The sequence below is a fragment of the Chanodichthys erythropterus genome, chromosome 22 (assembly GCF_024489055.1).
Source record: "Chanodichthys erythropterus isolate Z2021 chromosome 22, ASM2448905v1, whole genome shotgun sequence".
NCBI classification, from domain to species: Eukaryota; Metazoa; Chordata; class Actinopteri; order Cypriniformes; family Xenocyprididae; genus Chanodichthys; species Chanodichthys erythropterus.
Window position 1 is genome coordinate 1757353 of NC_090242.1, and position 19387 is coordinate 1776739.

A 19387-nucleotide genomic window follows, 5' to 3' on the forward strand; every position below is an offset into this window, starting at 1 on the left:
ATCACCTTTGGTGCAAACATCACTGAAGCTGTTAAACCCACCATAGCAGTTAAATCAGAGACTTGTATTGTGCCCACAAAGTTGTATTCCTGAGTGGCAGAGCTCTCCTCACATGCCTCCTTTTGAATGCCTGCCGAGGCTCTGCCGGACAGATGTCTTCCCTAAGAACAATCCTCATCACCACTGAATATAATTGCTACCTTTGTAGGCAGTCGGAGACGCCAAGGACCAGATGAGTGAGAAGAATTAATTAATGGTAACCCATTTAGTGGGCAGCCAAGGGGAGGGGAAGCTCTGAGGCAAACAGAGATCCTGATTGGATGAGACTGCAGTGGAAGGTGAATGTGTATTTGTGTGTGGGCCATGAATGTGGAGGCTGGGTGTGTGTGTTTGTGTGTGTGTGTGTGTTTGTGACATATCAGGACACAAATTTGTATAACGACATAGGTATTACAAGGAGAGGGTGACTTATGAGGACATTACCCCATGTTCCCATTTTCAAAAGGCTTATAAATCATACAGAATTAGTTTTTTTGAGAAAGTAAAAATGTGCACAGTTTCCTGTGATGGGTAGGTTTAGGTGTAGGGTTGGTGTAGGGCAATAGAAAATACGGTTTGTACAGTATAAAAGCCATTACGCCTATGGAATGTCCCCACAATTCACAAAAACAAACCTGTGTGTGTTTGTGTGCCAACCTTTCTATGGTCCATAGCAAATGTGTGTTTTTGGGTCATGGGATTAGATATGCCGCAATTGTTTTCAGCAGGAAAGCAGCACCCTATACTGGAAATGTGTGTATCATGGCTGAAATCTGTGCTGTAGTTGAATACATTACACACTGACCCATGCTGTGACTGACAGATCCTGGCCTTGTGCCCTGATACAGGATTGGACAGAATCCATGGAGCTCTAAGAGCCTGTTAAGTACAGGATAAGGTGTGCATTTGTTTACTCTTTGGGAATGGAGATGTTCCCACCCCAAGATATCTTTCACTTTTGACTTTGTTGCTGCCCAGAAGAACAGGACTTTGCCAAATGTCATCACAATGTATCTGACATTTGAAAGTGTGTGGTCCATTTGGTCTAGTTGAACACATTCAATCACAACTAAATAAATAAATAAACAATGTTTTTGAGCTTGCCGTTTCTACTATGACCCGAACATCTGGAAATGTTTTGGGATCAAAAGCCCAGAAAATGCTGTCTAGGTAGGCGGCACACCATTTTTTGAGATACAGCCATATTCTGTACATCCAGCACATTTAACATGAAAGCTCCTTCCATCCCAGTGCACATCTAATGTCACATAACAAAAAGGAAACATTAATCGCAAAATCCTATGAGACTTATTTCATCTCAAAGACCTCCAAGAAAAGAGGACAGGCCTGAATTACTTAACTGTACAGCTTTATTATTTATGTGCTTTGCTCTAATGCTGTTTGTTACTAATTTTTTAAATATTTTAAATGACTTTGATGAAGATTTTACAGTTATATTTATAATTCTGATTTAACTGTATTTTCACTATATTAACACTAGTGTTCAAATTGTTTTTTATTTTTTTTAAATGTTTTTGACATCTTTTAAATGTTTTTGTCCTAGTATCGGTCATCAAGGCTGCATTTATTTGATCAAAAATACAGTGAAAACAGTAATTTTGTGAAATAATAAAATATAAAGTAACAGCTTTAAAGTATGATTATTTAAATGTAATATTCCTGTGATGGTAAAGCTGAATTTTCAGCATCATTACTTCAGTCTTCAGTGTCACATGATCCTTCAGAAATCATTCTAATATGCTGATTTGGTGCTGATTTGATTCATTTGTGCTCCGATGCTTCATGAAGCAGTGTTTTGAAATCGGCCATCACTAAATTTAAAAAAAATTTTTTTTTTTTTTTTGGTGCACCAAAAATATTCTCGTCGCTTTATAATATTAATACTGAACCACTGTACTCACATGAACCGATTTAAAAAGTTTTTAGTACCTTTATGGATCTTGAGTGAGGAAGTGTCATTGCTCCCTATGAAAGCCTCACTGAGCCATCGGATTTCAACTAAAATATCTAAATTTGTTTTCTGAAGATGAAAGAAGGTCTTACTGGTGTGCAACGGCATGAGGGTAAGTAATAAATGACAGAATTTTCATTTTTGGGTGAACTAACCCTTTAATATCTTTGTGGAAACCGCGATAGCCTATCATTGTATTATATATTTTGTATAAATGTCTTTACTGTCACTTTTGATCAATTTACTGTGTCCTTGCTGAATAAAAGTAGGCCTAGGCCTATTATTTTTTAATCTTACTAACCCCATACTTTTGAATTGTAGTGAATATATTAGGATTGTAGCATATATTAATTATTATAACACTTGTTTTTATTATAAAATGCTTTAAATTTAAAGCATTTTTAATGCAGTTTATTTTCAGCGCCCTATACACACAAAGTACACTAAACAGTATTTAGTATGAAAATGATTACATTCCAAATAGGCCTACTCACTGTTTATAATGGTCTATGTATACGCACAACAGACAACGAATTGGTCTTTGTTCTGCGTCCCTTCCATGAGCATCGTGTTTTTAAAATGTTCTGTTAAACAGTTTGGGTCATTTCAGCCCGTTGTGCTCGTTTTTACAGTCTAGGTTTTGAACACAAGAACGCACTTTACACGGGGGCACTAGGACCGCGCAGCGCAGCAGAGCAGCAGCAGCAGCCTCTCTTTGTTCAGCGTGCAACATCTCTCCTCCTCCTCTCGCGCTCCGCAGTGACTCTCGCGCTCCCCATCATCACTGCTACACTGGTCTGGATGATTGCAGTGGCAGCAACATGGCTGTGAATCTCAGCAAGAACAGACTGGCCCTCTTAACAGCCTACCAGGACGTTATCAACGAGACGTCGGTAACCGACTGGTAAGATAAATGAAACCTGACTTATAAAAGACTCCATTCTTTTAGTATGCTGTCCCTGCATTGCAATTAAAATAATTAAGCTGGCATTATAACTATATGCGGATGGGTGCACAGAATGGGATGCGTAGATTAATGCGTATGGGATAGATCCTGGATCTCTTGTTTCGATTCCTGGGGGCTTTTGTTAGATAAATCGATTTTAAACGCCTTAATTAATTCTTTGATGGTGTTTTGGGTTATTGTATTTTAATAGTGCATACTTCGATGCATTTTGGACCCTAAAATGAAACATTTTTAATTGGTTGGCATCTTTAGCTTGCCTGTTTGCTGTACTCGGATCTTACACTAGGTTGCAGTTCATGCTTTGACCTCCAGAGAGTTGTGCAAGGGATTCTGTACTGTTTGCTCAGTTCAAGGGAGTCTTCACTACAGCGCTTGTGATTTGCCAGTTAGAAAGCATGACAAGATGATCATGTCAAACCCAAATATTTGCAGCCTTCCTAATTATTTATCTATTGAGTGTGTGAAGTATATCATGGCCAATGGAGCTCTTTTCCATTTTCATGGCAGGGATGGGCGAGGCGACGTCTCTCTTTCAATCTGTCAATCTTTATTGTGCGCTCTCATCTTTATCTTTTGTACGAGACGGAAACGGTACCTGTTATAATGACTGCAGCCTCAAAGTATTTCAGCTCTTTGTACTGTCTCTATGCTTTTTGTATGGCGCTCGTGGTTGTGGACCTTGTACAGGACAGTGTATGTGATCTCTTTGTGTTGAAACGAAACTGTGAATCATTAGTAATGCGTTGTTGGTTCAGCACCCTAGCCAAAAAGTTTGGTTTGGATTATTTTTAGGAAATATTTTTCGCTATACACAGCATCAGTCTGACCCAGGCTGTTATGAGCAGTGATAAACCAATATATTGGTCAGGCCCATTGATTGGCTGATATTTGAGCTTTTTTAAATCATCAGCATTGACCAGTAGAGTGCCTGCCTAGCTTAAAAAACTACACACAGCCTCACTAATATATATATATAGATCAATGTGATGTAGTGAATCGTTACATATGTATTATATTGTACTGTATTGTATCAGAAGGAAGTTGGCAATACCAAACCCAAAGAAATAGTTTCATATATAAATATTAAAATTTTATCTGCCTCCCTGCATTGCAGATATCAGTATTACCTTTGACCACTGAATTTAACCCATATCGGTTGTCTGCTGATGACAAGCACCCAAATGATCAATTCTCAAATTTTCCTCCCTTTGTTTTAGCAAAAACTATTGATAAATGCTTGTACATAATACCAGATCTGATGAATATCAGCTATTTGAGCTGGGTTTCACTGTAATGTATTGGCAGTCTGTCTAGTTGGTCTTGTGCAAGAATAATAAATACAACACACACATGCACACAAAGAAACTGGACATAAAATCAATCACTTTTTTTTCCAGAAGGATTCATATTCTCTCATTTTTATTGAAATGTTTGTTTTCAGCATCAGCACTGTAATTTGTTTGATTATGTGATTATATATGAATAAACTTGATGTCCCACAGTTGCCACTTTATGTGACGTTGACGTGAGGGGAACAAAGACAAAGACTTTCAGCCTCTGTAAACAGCTGTATTCACCCTTAAACCTTGGTCCAAACAATGCTCCTGTTCTACGTGCATGAAACCACATGACTATACTATACCAGACGCCAACACAACTCTCCTCTTTCCTGTTCCCACATAGTTGACATTATCACCGAGTTGTACTTTTGTGAGCTAACTCACATTCCTCTTCCTGGTATTCATCCATATGTCATTACAATACAACCGCGACCACGTTATTGAGCCTTTGCACATGTGAAACCTTAACACAAAGTGAACTCTGTGTTTAAAAGATGAGATCAAGCCCAGAGGGTCAGAAGCACTTTACTAACCATTATTCAATGCCTACGGTACCTCAGGGTAGGCTTCAAAACTGAGTAGATAAAGCTTCTAAACCTATTGAGGCACATCGGACATGGAAATCAAATTGTCCTGAGTGCAAGGTTGGAGGGCAAGTTCCAGGATGTTTTTTTATTGGCTGAGGGTTGTCATAATTTTGATGGGTTGGAAGCTGTATGGTTTAGAAAAGAAAGCTTTTGAAGTTTTGAAGTCAAGGAAAGGTGACGCCAAGCCATTTGGGATAGAGTTGGATATCAGAGTACTCTCAAATATCAAAGAATTGTTGCAAAGAATGTTTAGGCTGCTGATCTGAAGAAAGCATATGGATATGTGATCCTCAGACCTGACGATGTCTTCAAGAATAATATTGTAGAAGGTTCAAGGTAGTGAAGCTAGTGGAGTATCTTCTGGTCATCCGTCATATTATATCAGCTCTCTATAGTGCTTCTTATAGCTTCTGGAAGGAATTTTCCAATTTGTCTTTGTCTTGGTTTGTCCCCCACCCCATTCTTTAGCTCCTGTTGGGTCATTGCTATTTTCATATGTCCATGATTCTGTAAATCAGGGGTTCCCAAGCTTTTTTGTCAGTTGCTTTGAGCACAACAGACTGTATACTTTTGATCAATTAAAAGTTTACCATGTTTTGATTAGATATATGTTTTTTTATATAGCTTTTCTTTAAAGGATTAATTCACTTTAAAATGAAAATGACCCCAAGATTAACTCACCCTCAAGCTATCCTAGGTGTATTTGACTTTCTTCTTTCTGTTGAACACAATTAGTTACATTAAAGGGGACCTATAGTGCCCCTTTTACAAGATGTAATATAAGTCTCTGGTGTCCCCAAAATTAGGGCCCTATAAAATCTGTTTTATTTTTTCCCAAATTCCATTTTATTTTTTCCCAAAGTTTTTTCCGTTTTAATTTTTCTGGATTTGTTTTTTTTCCATTTTTATTGATTTTTTTTTTATTCTGTTTTAATGGTTAAATTAAATTTTATTGTCTTATATTTTATATGTCTTAATTTATTGAAATAATGAATCTTGTCCAGTTTACCAATAAAAGTTTAACAAAAAAAAGGACAAAAACACTGCGAGCGTCGCACGTGCTTCAGCGTGTGTGCGCCCACGCGATTGTGTGTGAGGCGGTGTGAGGTAAATGAAACTGCACTTCCGCATCACTCATTTCAGAGGCACACAGGCATGCAGGATTCATGTTTAAAAAGTCTTTTTGCGGTTTGATATTCAGTCACTAGTCTATATCGCGATTTAATTTACGTGTACTGACCTGCTTTTAATTCATTCATCAAAATTTTGAAAAATTCTGTGAAATTCCGCATTATATAGTAAATTCCGTTTTTATGACTGGATTCCGCGATTCTGTCCGCGGAAATTATAGGGCCCTACAAAATGTGTCTGTGAAGTTTCAGCTCAAAATACCCCACAGATCATTTATTATAGCTTGTCAAATTTGCCCCATTTGGGTGTGAGCTAAAACATGCCGTTTTTGTGTGTTCCTTTAAATGCAAATGAGCTGCTGCTTTCCAGAAGAGGGCGTAGCTTTAACAGCTTGCGCTTTGGTTGCTCAACAACAACAAAGCTGGAGAATCTCACAAGCTGCCAAAATGGTGACTGACAGTAACGGTGTCAGACACTGATGGAGAGACTCAGGAAGAAAAAAACGTTTTTTGTAAGTTGAATACGGAAGGTGATCTGGCAGAAACTAGATATTTTACTTTATAACTTGTTAAATATAGATATTTTTCTTACACAAACGCATCGCTTTTTTTAAAGAAGGCCTTTATTAACCCCCCGGAGCTGTGTGCAGTACGTTTATGATGGATGGATGTACTTTCTTGAGCTTCATACTCATTGGTCCTGTTCACTGTCATTATATAAAGCTTGGACGTGTCAGGATATTTATTAATACAACTCAGAAAGAAGAAAGTCAAATACACCTAGGATGAATTGAGGGTGAGTAAATCTTGGGGTTATTTGAACTAATCCTTTAACCCAATAACCCCCTGCAGCTCCCTCACGAACCCCTGTTTGGGAGACCCTTTTGTAAATGATAAAATGTTTGTTTTCTCTGCTTTCAATAGATAGTTCATGTGAACCATTGCAGCAGCGGTGGACCTGCATACACTCTTTCCTTTAACTTCAATGCTGTTGGAGATTTGTAAGGACCCAATCGCACTGCGGGGCATCATTGCACAGCATGTCTTGTGTAACACTGCAGTAGGAAAATGCAGGAAGAAAACAGTTCTTGCAGATCTTACCAATGCAACCAATTTACTCAAGTTTAAATATCACAAACATCCATTATAGTGTATATAATTCCAGTAATATAACTAGACCTCTTGCATGTAAAAGAAAAAATTCCCAACTGGAATTTGGTTGGAAACATAATCATACATCATGATATATATTATGATAATAACCGATCTAGATTAATAAACTATAAACTATTAGCATTCACAATTGTCAACATAGCTACTCAAGTGCTTGGTTTCATTGGTTTCATGAAGAACCTTTAACAACCATGGAACCTTTCCATTGGCCAAAAGATTCTTTAAAGTGGAAAAAGTTTCTTTAGATTTTTAAAATGTTCTTCACACTAAGCAAAAATGGTTCTCTTAAAAAAAAGTCATTGAAAGTTTTTTTGGAGAACCAAAAATGGTTCTTCTGTGTCATTGTTGTGAAAACCCTTATTTTGGAACCTTTATTTTTTTAAGAGTGTTCTCATTTGTTGGAACATTTGTTGAGATCTCTTCTAAAACTCTCAGGAGACACTTCTGATATTACCAGCAAAAGTCTCAGTTTGATCTCATTGCCATTTGTATGAGATATTCAAGAGTTCTCATCTTGTAGTTTTTTCCCCTTGTGGTTTGAATTTCCAAGAGATGACTCCACAAATATGTTTTTGTAGAAGCAACATCTTCTTGTCAAACTGGTGCACTGCAACTATATCTTTCCAAATGTAACAAGCAGCAACATTTGCCACAACCAAAACACAACCACTGCCTCTTCAGCAAGAAGAACTCTGCTCTTTCAGCTGAGCTCAAACCTTTTTGGTTTTTGTTTAGGTCTTCTGAGCACACAGAAAGCACATGAGAGCCCCAGAGACAGCTATATCTGTTTGCATTTGGCTGCCAAGAAATGTCGGGGAAACCACACAGAGGACTGGAAATTCGCAGTTTGCATGGTCTACCAGACTCTATAAAATGTTACCATTTCCCTAAAAGTCTGGTGTGAAGTCCAGATCTCAACATCACCTGGAGGGAGTTTATCTCCCACAGTCCCACAGTCTGATGCCTGCATTCCTCCTGCATCAGGTCACTATCTTAGTCATCAAGTAATTTATCATGCTGAATAAAGTGCTGGGGAATCCAGTGCTGGGGAAGCAACGTTAAAACTGTAGCTTGCCTAGCAAGCTACTCAACATTTAAAGTACGGTATTTTCCAGAAAAAAAGTTGCACATAATTATAAGTTGCACAGTGTAAGAATTGCATTGTAAAGGCTTATTTCCACTGAGCTGTATGATACAGTACATTACAGTACGGTACGCAATTATTTCCGTTTTGATTGTCATAATTTCTGAATGGTAGCAAAATATCATACCATGCCACTTTTTTGGGACCCTTCCTTGGGGTACCTAGCACAGTAGTCCAGAACCTAAAGGGTGGAGCTAGACTCTCTGCAGAATGTTGATTAGTTGACAGAGAATTGTCACTTGCATGTGCTACAAGGGAAATGACAACACAAGAGACACCAGTTTTTTTAATATACAGCTGAGACACAATACCGTTGTAACACAAACAGCCACATGCTGAGAAGCAAGAACAAGATCTGCTGTATGTCCTCCATTGTTGTTTACTGTGTCGCTTTCTTCTTCAAGCGTGAATGACGCCGATCGCTACTTTCTGGTATACACCACACCTATCAAGTAAGGGTACTGTTGGTGGTGGAAACGCAAGCCTGATCAAGGTTTATCATCCCGAATCGTACTGTATTGTACCTCTCAGTCGAAAGGAGCCATTAGTAATGCTAGAAATGTATTAATGCTAGAATGCTAGGATTTCGATGGTCCACTTTAGACAACTAACTATAAGTAACTACATTCTATTAACCCGAACCCCAACCCAATCTAGCAATCTACTACAGTCTAATGCTCTAATGAGAGTTAGTTGACATGTAGTTGCAAAGATACTTATAGTTAGTAGAATGTCTAAAGTGGACCATTGAAGTAAAGTGTAACCAAATGGTATGCTAAAATACTTTAATTCATAGCACATTTTAGATAATAATAATATAAAAAAAAACTTAATTTGTAATCTGGAAAATACAGTAGTACAAACTACAGTCAAACTACCCTTTTAAAAAAGTTGGCTACACTGCAAGCTGCTAACTAAAGTAGATAACTACACTGTAGATGAAGTGTTGAATTAATAATGAACAGTGAAGATGCTATTATTTATTCCACAATCAGGGCATTTATCTCAATGCAAAAAAGAGAGACTATTATCCTAATAACCACTACAGCTCCCCTTGTGGCAACGCTGACGATGCAGTACATATTTTTGCATTATGCATGATTGCACTCTGACACATTTTGGAATGCAACGACGCATAAAATGACTTTGCGTATTTCAAAGCATCTGTTATCAGGTATTTGTGTTGAGTAAGTCTAAAGCTGTGGGCACATTAAAATGTGAAAAAAAAGAAAAAAAAAAATACAATGATGTCACCGTATTTCCAACTACACTGTATTTCCAACTAAAACTGATCTTAAATTTATAGCTGTACTCTGTAATAGTTCAGTTGTGATGCATACTGAAAGAAATGCAGTCTGACTGCAGTGTAATTGAAGAGAGGACATGAAGTGTTATCACTTCCCAGACATAGTGGTGCACTGTGTGGGTAGATGATACTTTGGCTTCTCTCTTCATGGACTCAAGGCTGTCTGTGAAAGGCAGATGATTCAGATCATGGCTGCCTATTTTTCCTTCTACTCGCCTTGTGAGTGGCATATATTAATAACAAAGGCGGCCCCATGCCTAGCTCTTGACCCTTAACATCACTGGAGTGCAAACATGTTCATATCCCAGCTCTGATAACATCCAGGCCACAAAATTCTCAAGCTGTATGTGTGTTCAAAGTTTAGCATTTTGAATATGCAGACTGTTATTTGCAGCAGAAGATTTTGAGAAGGAACGAGAACTCTTTTTTTTTTTTTTTTTTTTGTGGGAGTTTGTTTTCATAACCTCAGCAAATGTGATTCCATATTTAAACTCTACTGGAAATGAAACAAGACTGAAAAATCTTTTTGCTTTTGCTGCATTGGTGTGGTTTGACTCTGTGCTTACAGCTAATGATTCTTTAATGGTGGTAAACTGTTGCTTTACTAATTTGTGGCGTCGACAAGTTGTGTCAGATCTGCGACAGGCAGTGAAACCGCATAGAGGTGATAACCATTGGCAAATCTTATGTTTGTTTTGGCAAAATTAAAATCATGCAGGCTATATTTCATGGACATATTTTGCTTGCACACAATAATGTGGAACTAAGACAAGGTCATGTGGTCATATGAAACTAGCATATTGTTTCTCTAGGAACTGAAAAAACATTAATGGCCATAAATTTCCATATTAAATTTCCATATTTTGTTCAGACAATGTTTTTGAAAGGTCTAAGACAAAGTGACTGATTCGTCTCAGATGGACTTCCTTGTGGCTTCTCATGGGGCTGAACATCTGGCAGTACCTTCTTGCACTGGATTAGCTGCATCGTTGAGAAACTGGTAACTGCGATTAGGATGATTATGATGACGTGGCACTTTTACATCTGGACGATAGACAGAGCTATGAGATCACAGTTGGATGATAACAACTCTGCTGTTTTGGATGCACCAATAAACTAAACTCTTAAAACATATCCACTGATGATACATTTTCTGTAGAGGTTCAATGTAAAATGCAAGCTACAAGGCTTTCAGACCTGTTAAATTGCAAAGTGAGGTGACGGTAACAAAGATTTGTTTGAAGATTCATCCAAAATTTCATTAGACAAAAATGAGCTTTCAGAGAGCGAGATCCCACTAGGTTCTGACCTGATGGAACTTCCCATCAGGAAACTCTTCTGCTAAAATAAGTTTCCCAGTTTCCCTCTGGTAACAGCTACTGACTTCCCTACATCAAAAAGCTCTTTGTCTTTTGGCATTGGTCTGTCCATTCATTTCAGTTTTGTTAGTTGGTGTAATTTTAGATGTGAACAGAAGACCAACATGTAGTGGTCACTAATGCCATTGCCTGTGAATATTTGTGATGGTTCACTTCTCTGTTTAATCTGTAATTCTTCAACTAAACCAGTTGACAGAACATGGATCTTGGAAATAAGTAACTTATTGTTGAAACATTTCCCTTAGCCCAGTTAAAACAATCCCCCAAAGTTGTTTACTTCCCTAAGTAGGTCTGAGTGAATGTACAGATTTTTGAGGCCATTCTCATATTAAACATTCAAACATGAACATGAAGTGTAGGCAATTAACTTGCAAGATTAACCTTCTATTGCCTTCTATTCAGGACCATATAGTGCTTCATTAGCAGCTCTTCTTAGAAGCAGACTAGCGAAATAGCATAAAATATTCTATGTTGCTTTAAAATGGTATTAAACAAAACATTGTCTCCATTCAAAAGGACATGGGCACAATTTGCTCAGATTATGTAACTGAAGAGCCGGTTTAGCTGTTTTTGGGTCACCTAAGTTTGGGTCACCAACTGAAAAGTTAATCTTTATTTTTACTCTCTGGAAAAAATCTCAATGTGATAGCAGTGAAAAAAACACTTAGCATTGAGATAAGTACTCAGATCAGCTCCTTGCTGACATGAACAAAGGTGGGCTTTTTTTTTTTTTTTACACGGCTCTCTGGAAAACTTTCTTCTGATTGGTCAATGACAGAATTCTGAGGTAAAATATGTTTGTATAATGGCCCCTAATTTACATAGCATAGTTGCTAATGCTATTTTCATGTCAATCTCATATCACTCTGCGCTCATTTCTTAAACTTCACAGTTGAATAATTTGAAGTCAGAACTATACATCATTTTCATATAGTTATTTATTTGTTTCATATTTATTTGACTTATTTGTCGATTGGTCGCAATAGGAAAATAAGCACATTCAGGACCCCCTTTTCGCATATTTTGCAATAATGACTGGCTGGTTGCACATTATCACCTACTGACTGAATCTCTTGAAGGTGCTGATTAGTGTTTGAACTCTATATAATTAAACTCTCTGCTTGAATGATAAAAATAGACCTTGTGCATCACTGCTTTTCCATAAAAAAAAAAAAAAAAACATTTTAAGGGCTTGTCTAATGCTTTATAATAACATTGATAAGAAAGCATGCTACATTACTAAATGGGCTCCATAGGTTTACTTTTTGCACCTACATCATTGCATGGACATCATTGCATTACTGAGATTGGATCTATTTTTAGAGTCAGTCTTCATTCAAGGTCATTCATCTCGCTATGTGCTCTCAATGGGGAGTCTCGATAACCATCTGCAGCAGTTAAAGCTTTAAGATCATCTTTCCTCACTTAAAATGTCAAATGGTTGTGACGTTTCTGGAAATTAGATTCTGATTGAGTGAAAACTTTTGTGGTCTGTGTGGTCTGAATTTGAGATGAGGTACATACTGTGTTAGCACAAACGTCCAACACAACATCTTCCATGTAGAGCACCAACATGAATTTCTTTATTTCAGAAATCATAACTCAATTGTCAGTGATCAGCAATGAAGATATGAAAAATTATTTTGAGTGTATTTATTATCTTTGATTTTATTTTCAGTGATATTTTCAGTTTTCTGCCCTGGATTCTATTATAGAATATCTTATTTTAAGCTGTAATGGCAACAGCTGAAATCTGTGCTGAAAAAATGTCCTCTAATCCTTTTTGAAAATGTATATTTATGTCTCTGACTGGGACCAGGCTCATGTTAGTGGATGAGACTCAGGGATTTATGGGAAATGATTTGCTTAGTGTGGGTGTCGGTTGAAAGCTCAGAAGTATCTGAGACAGGGGAGGAGAGGTGAGCTTTGAATCTGAATGCCATCATGAGAGTCTTTTATCTTTGAAGACGTTTCCTACAGCGGACCTCGTTCATAGAGCAAATAAGAGACAAATTTGGTAAAAGACTTTCTCGCCCTGTCATTATAAACACTATTAAATTAGATTTTAGCATGTTAGAGCTTTGAAGATATCTGCCAAACTCTTTAAATAGTAATACTTAAATACTAAATGCAGGTGGCTGTTCTGCAGTGTCATTATAGTTCATCGTTTTGATGATGATGAATCCAGATTATTTTAAATGAGGGAGCATGTGCCTACAGTTAGTAAATTTGCATAATACACGCCCAAGCCATCTCTACATCAGGGCACAGCCTCATGCATATGAATCTAAATTAAAGCCAAGTGTGGCATTCTTAAATCCAGTTGAACTATTAAACCAAATTCAGCTATAACACCAATTTACACCCATTTTTCTTCCAATTTACTTCTAACTGTGAAATAAGTAAGACTCATTATAGAGTCACATTTCTAATAGTAATCTGTCAATAGACATTTTGTCTTCATACATGTTTCTAAGGCCATTGGGAGTGCCTCAATATTTTATCCTAAATTTAGAAGTTCAAAAAATGTATTGGTGAATCATGATTTCTGTGTGAAAATATTTGCACTCAGGTTTTACACACAAAAATTCACAGTTAGTGAATGAGACACATTGTTTTTTACACATGCACAGATTTCTACTTTAAAGTGGAGTGTGATATGTTGATGTGAACAACTCAGTGCACTGTATAGTTAGTTTTGTGTGGTTGGAGTGGAGGATGGCGTCGCAGTGAGCTCTGAGTGCCCCTGTGAAGACCATCTGGCTGTGTGCTTAGCCTCGCTCTCATCCACAATAACATTCGCTAAGATTAATTCTGAATCCTGCAATAAGAGAAGTTTGCTCGCCTGTCAGCTGATATAAGGGGGATTTAAGGAAGAGGAAGATGTACTCTTAATGACAAAACTAGCAGTTCTAGCTATTTTAACTCACCACAGAGTCGTTGGTTGTAAGTGTGCTTAGTCTGATAGCTTTCTGTTTTGTCTGTGTGTGTGTGTGTGTGTTTGTATGTGTGTTAAAACAGGCATTGATTCAATATTTCAGAAATTGGTGGGGCAATTTCCTAATTGATAGTTTGCTGATTTGTATGTAGTATTTGTCTGCACATACTAACCGTGAATTTTCATATGCAATGATGCACCAAAATGAATTTTTAACCAAAATACTGAAACCAAAATTCAAGTTTTCCTTTACCCAAAAACTGAAAATAACGTTTCAGTAATTAAATTCGTGTTCACAGGTAATAAACTAAAGTTCTTTGGCACTGAGCCATATTTCAATATTTCAGCCAAAAAGTTTTACATATTGCAACTCATGGTTAATTTTTTTTTTGTACTACAGCCAACTGTTTTTAGTCAGTGATTTGGCAAATTACTTTGGCAGACAAATTACTTTTCATTTCGGCCAAACATCACTAGAAATGTGTGCCAAAAATGTGTATGTAGTTACCCAGCCATCTCTTTGACATATACAAAATACTTTCAAAATGGCTGTTTGCATATGTCTTCTGGTGACACTTTACAAAAAGGCTCATTTTTATGAACTAATGTTAACAAAGATTAGTAAATACAGTAACAAATGTATTGCTCATGGTTAGTTCATGTTAGTTAATACATTAACTAATGTTTAACTAATGAACCTTATTGTAAAGTGTTACCTTTCTTCTTTTTTTAGCCAACTAATGTAGAAACAATTAACCTATAATAATTCTTTTAATACAGATTTCTCAAACACAGTCAAACGAATCCGGCCTAAAGATCACAGCATTGGTTTAGCCATAGTTGCTTTGTCGGGCCTGTCAGGATGCAGTGTTTTGATAGTATATAGTTGTGATAGTGTATATTTGTCTCAGCATATTACGTTAGGAGAACATATTTTATCATATGGAAAAATTCTCACTTCTTTAACTGTTTGGATGGCTGATTTTTATTTTCAGATTGATGGTTTCCTTGCAGTTAACTTGGATATAAGGTTTGTTTATATGCCCTTGTGAAAAAGAAGTAGTAAGACGAGTAATTATTATAGAAATAATATACTTTAAATGAATATACTTTAGTGCGAACTGAATGTTATGTTTTCAGACACTTAACTGCATGTTACTTACAATTAAATAAAAATGCATTATAGTTTAAATTTATATTAAATGCAATTAGACGGCTTTCTGACCCATTTAAGTAGGACGTACATATTAATATGTAATTTCATAATTACTTCTACTGTCTCTGAAATATTGTTAAAACCTACTGCCAAATGTAATGACAAGCATTTATGGTAAATTAAATTATAGTTTATTAGTAACATAGTATTTTTTTTTTAAAACTTATGTCATGTATTTATTATATTTGCAATTACACATTAAGATGATGATGAAGTTTAGTACAATCAAAATATATTAACTACAGTTAAAATTTTAATCAAGTACTTTTTTGCTTTAGTATGTTAGTCAGCATCAAAGTAAGTGTGCTTTAAAGCATGAAAAAAGGTTTTTAAAAGAGATTTAAAATGTACTTAAAAGTAAGACTTAATTTGGCAATATTACAATGTACTTTTTTAAAAGTGTACTTAAGTGTGTTAAGAAACAGTCATGAAAGTGTACAAACTTTATAATTCGAAGTACACTAGAAGTGCACATTCAAAACAATTATGCACATTTCTTTTTCACAAGGGTACACAAAGAGCCATTAACGTTATTCAAAGACATATGGTTCCAGTCTCTATCTCTTGATGATTTAACTCAGTAAATCAAGGTCTTGGACTTGCTCACCATGTTGAGAGGGCACAATTTGTCTAAAGGGCACATTTTGGCAGGCAGGCTGTGTATTAAAACAAACAGGCGGCCAGACAGGCTCCCAGCCTGGAGGGACAAGATAGCAACCATAACATTGGAATCAGTACATCAGTATATTTAGACCAATGGCAGTCAGTGGTCGGTTTTGGACACTACCTGTTGGCTCCGACAGGCTCTGTACCTGCCATTGAAAGAAGTCCAAATCCCTCAACACTGTAATCTTTATCAATCCCAGAGAATTAGGGACACAGATTTACACAAGTCCCCACATATGCAGGAATGACACAGTTTAAACACACACACACACACACACACACACACACACACACACACACACACACACACACACACACACACACACACACACACACACACACACACACACACACACACACACACACACACACACACACACACACACACACACACACACACACAAAATGCATATGAGTAATTTTACCATTTAGGTCAGGTTCTTTGGAGCTTCCGGGGGAATTAGCCTAGTCCTTATTAACATTTAGGCAGAGATGCTATTGAGAACCCTTTTTTATGTCATTTCACCCAAATTATAATGAAATGGGTTCAGATCAGGCAAGTTTTTTTTTAAATTTTTTTTTTTATTCCAGGATCATTTAACCACATGGCTGTACCTCAAGTGATTTGTACTACCAGTTTTGGTCTTTTTGATTTTATATTTGAGAGGAACAGGAGATATTCTGTGACAGGGGATTAGGGAATTGGGGCCAGATTTATTTCCCCACACCCACAGAGCGGCAGAGCAAATGCTGAATCGTGTTCAGAAAGCCTCTGCTGAAGCTATTGATCAAGTGAGCTGCAAGCTAATTGAGCCAATCAAAATTTAAATGTCACAGATGTGAATATGCATGAATGAATATTGCACAAATGCACATAAGCAAACAATTCAGTCAAAAATACAAAAGCAGTGCTCTTGTTAGTTCAGGATTAAAGTTAAATAAAAATATAAAAATATAAAGTTATGAAACGTACCTTTGCCTTTAGCCAAATCGATTTGCACTTGAACAAGTAATAGATTAATAAGACCAAAGATTGCCCATTTGATCTACCCAAAATGAATTATACCTCATGTTTAAACCCTATCTAAGAGCCAGCGGCAAATTCCTGAAGGACTAGCCAAGATAAAGCTGTTCTCGGCAGGTACACGAGTGTTAAACGGCCGCTGAAACCCTGGAACTCGCATCTCCAAAAGCATCTATACAAATTTTCAAATAGGCACTATGTTTATATACAGTCAAACCAAAAAATTATTCAGACATTTTTGATATTTTTTTTAATATATTTTTACTAGTGGGTGCAGGACACTATAGTTCATTTATGTAAGTGAGGATAACAAAATAAACTGTCACATATTATACCCAAAAATTCTTCATACAGTGGACTACCAGTAAAATTGATTAAATTTTGGAACCAAAATTATTCAGACACTTTGACCTGACCATGTTTTGCTTAAGTGTTATCTGACATAATTAAGATTATTTTTTTCTGACGCAGTTTAACTCTGAGATCTTGTCATATTTTATTTCAATTTTTTTAAACTATAGTGAAGAAACTGTATTAATGAATGAAATGTTCAAGGTGTCTGAATAAATTTTGGTTTGACTGTATAAATTGCATATATAAATTGCATATTTATATATAACTACATTCTCGCCTACAAAACTCTTAAAAGTATATTGCGTGACACAATAAGAGTAGTACTGAAAAACAGAAACAAGCAGAGTGATACAAATTGTGAAACATTTTCCGTGTGATAAAATTAGTAGAATATCGCATGGCTGGAAAAGGCTCAAATAAATCTCAAATAAAAGTTTATTTGCTGGGTAAGTTTGCAGTTGTGAGGAATTCGTAGATGGTCATGAGATAGCACTGAAATAAACGTGAGAGTATAAAGAATACCAAATATTGGTATGATTATTTGAGTTGTTATTTTTATTCCGTTATGTGATATACATAATTAATTATACTATTTAATTTTGAATTGAGCGCTAGACTAAATAAATAGCATTTAAATACAATAAACACAATACACACTGTTCAAGGTTGTGATCAGTAAGATTTGGTAATGCTTCCCTGCTGAATAAAAAAAATCTTACTTACCCCAAACTTTTATATGGTAGTGTAAACTGATAGTTAAACCTAATATATGGCTGCAAGTTGCTAATAATATTGTTTTAGTGTCATCATTATCATAGTACCAGTATTTCAGTATTATTTAGCTATTTACAGCAAAGTGACACAACAGATTGGCACTTATGGTGCAGGCTGCAACAATAATGTAAACACGATTGATTCTTTAAGGCAATGGCTCAGAAGCAACAGTGTTTCTGCAGCTGGAGATTGATTGTCTTTGTGTTTCTATTCCTGTGGACTTTGTCCTTCTTGCTGATTATGAAGACATTTTAAATTTGAGAACTTTGGTGGTTTGAAAAAATGGATGTTAAGCTAAGAGATTTTGAAGCTAAGCAGAAGATTTAAGAGGGGAAAGACTGTGAGAGTATGATCTGTGGATATGAGAATGATTGTGGACCTTAGCTCAAGCTGCGTTTTGCTGAGGTAAGCATACTGCTTAAATGGATTAAGCAGAGTGGGTATGGGGGGGATTGATGGGCACCGGTTTATTCCAGGCCATAGAGTCAACGCTCTGATCTCTTCTCTCTGGCCGGATATAAAAACGACTACACCCAGACAGTATGTCCAAATCTCCCCTGCCTAATTCATCACTGTTTGTTCTGTCTCTTGTACCGGGTATAACTTAAACCCCATTGGATCACCCACCCAATGTCCAGCCAATGGCTGATTCTTTTGCACTGACTTTTGGTGGCAATACTAAAGGCCTTTAACAGCGAGATGAAACTGCACCAGGCCACGTCATTCCTGGCTAGGGATCTCTTTTCTGCTCTGGTGGGGGCAACCGGATTGCCGCAGTGGAATTTTAATACCCTGCAGGCATCAATCAGTCGGAATGGAGCTCGGTACATTCCACCTGTGTTTGCTGTTTCCTGTCTCCCTTCTTGGTCACGTTACAAATTGGTGTTTGGCAAAGAATCCCATTTGGCCTTTTGATAGAAATGGCCAAGAACATATCAAATGATGACCACAGCCATAAATGTACACAATGTGTTTTTTTTTTTTTTTTTCCAAGGTTGCAGCCAAAGTTGAATTATTTTTGGTTGATTATAGCAGAGTCTCACTTTTGCAAACTCTTGCTGTTTTTCTGTACATCCTTGTGACACACCATGCCCATTTAAATTAAATTGATTTGCAGCATTCTCTGACACAGCTTGTGTAAGGAATATTGACAAATAAAAGTGTCCATAATAAAGAAAAGGAAAACTCTTTCAGAAAGATTTTGTATTTGCCAAGTTGGTATATATTACTGTATATATTATTTATTTATTTATTATTATTATTTGTTTTTTTTACAAATATCATGATTTATTAATTCATAAATTAATTTTGGGGGGAGTTGCACTACATGACATTTTACAAACTGAACTAACATTTCCTTGTCATAAAAAGGTATTTT

General features: G+C 36.5%; 1 protein-coding gene across 3 annotated transcripts in view; it reads left to right on the top strand.

Moving 5' to 3' along the window:
* The first annotated feature begins 2776 nt into the window (after positions 1-2776).
* Positions 2777-19387, top strand: part of dbn1 (drebrin 1) — a 99699-nt gene continuing 83088 nt past the window's right edge. For all 3 annotated transcript variants that reach the window (XM_067375749.1, XM_067375750.1, XM_067375751.1), the window contains exon 1: positions 2777-2915. In XM_067375749.1, the coding sequence (XP_067231850.1) occupies positions 2833-2915 (83 nt within the window). In that variant the 5' untranslated portion in view covers positions 2777-2832. The remainder of the gene's footprint in view (positions 2916-19387) is intronic.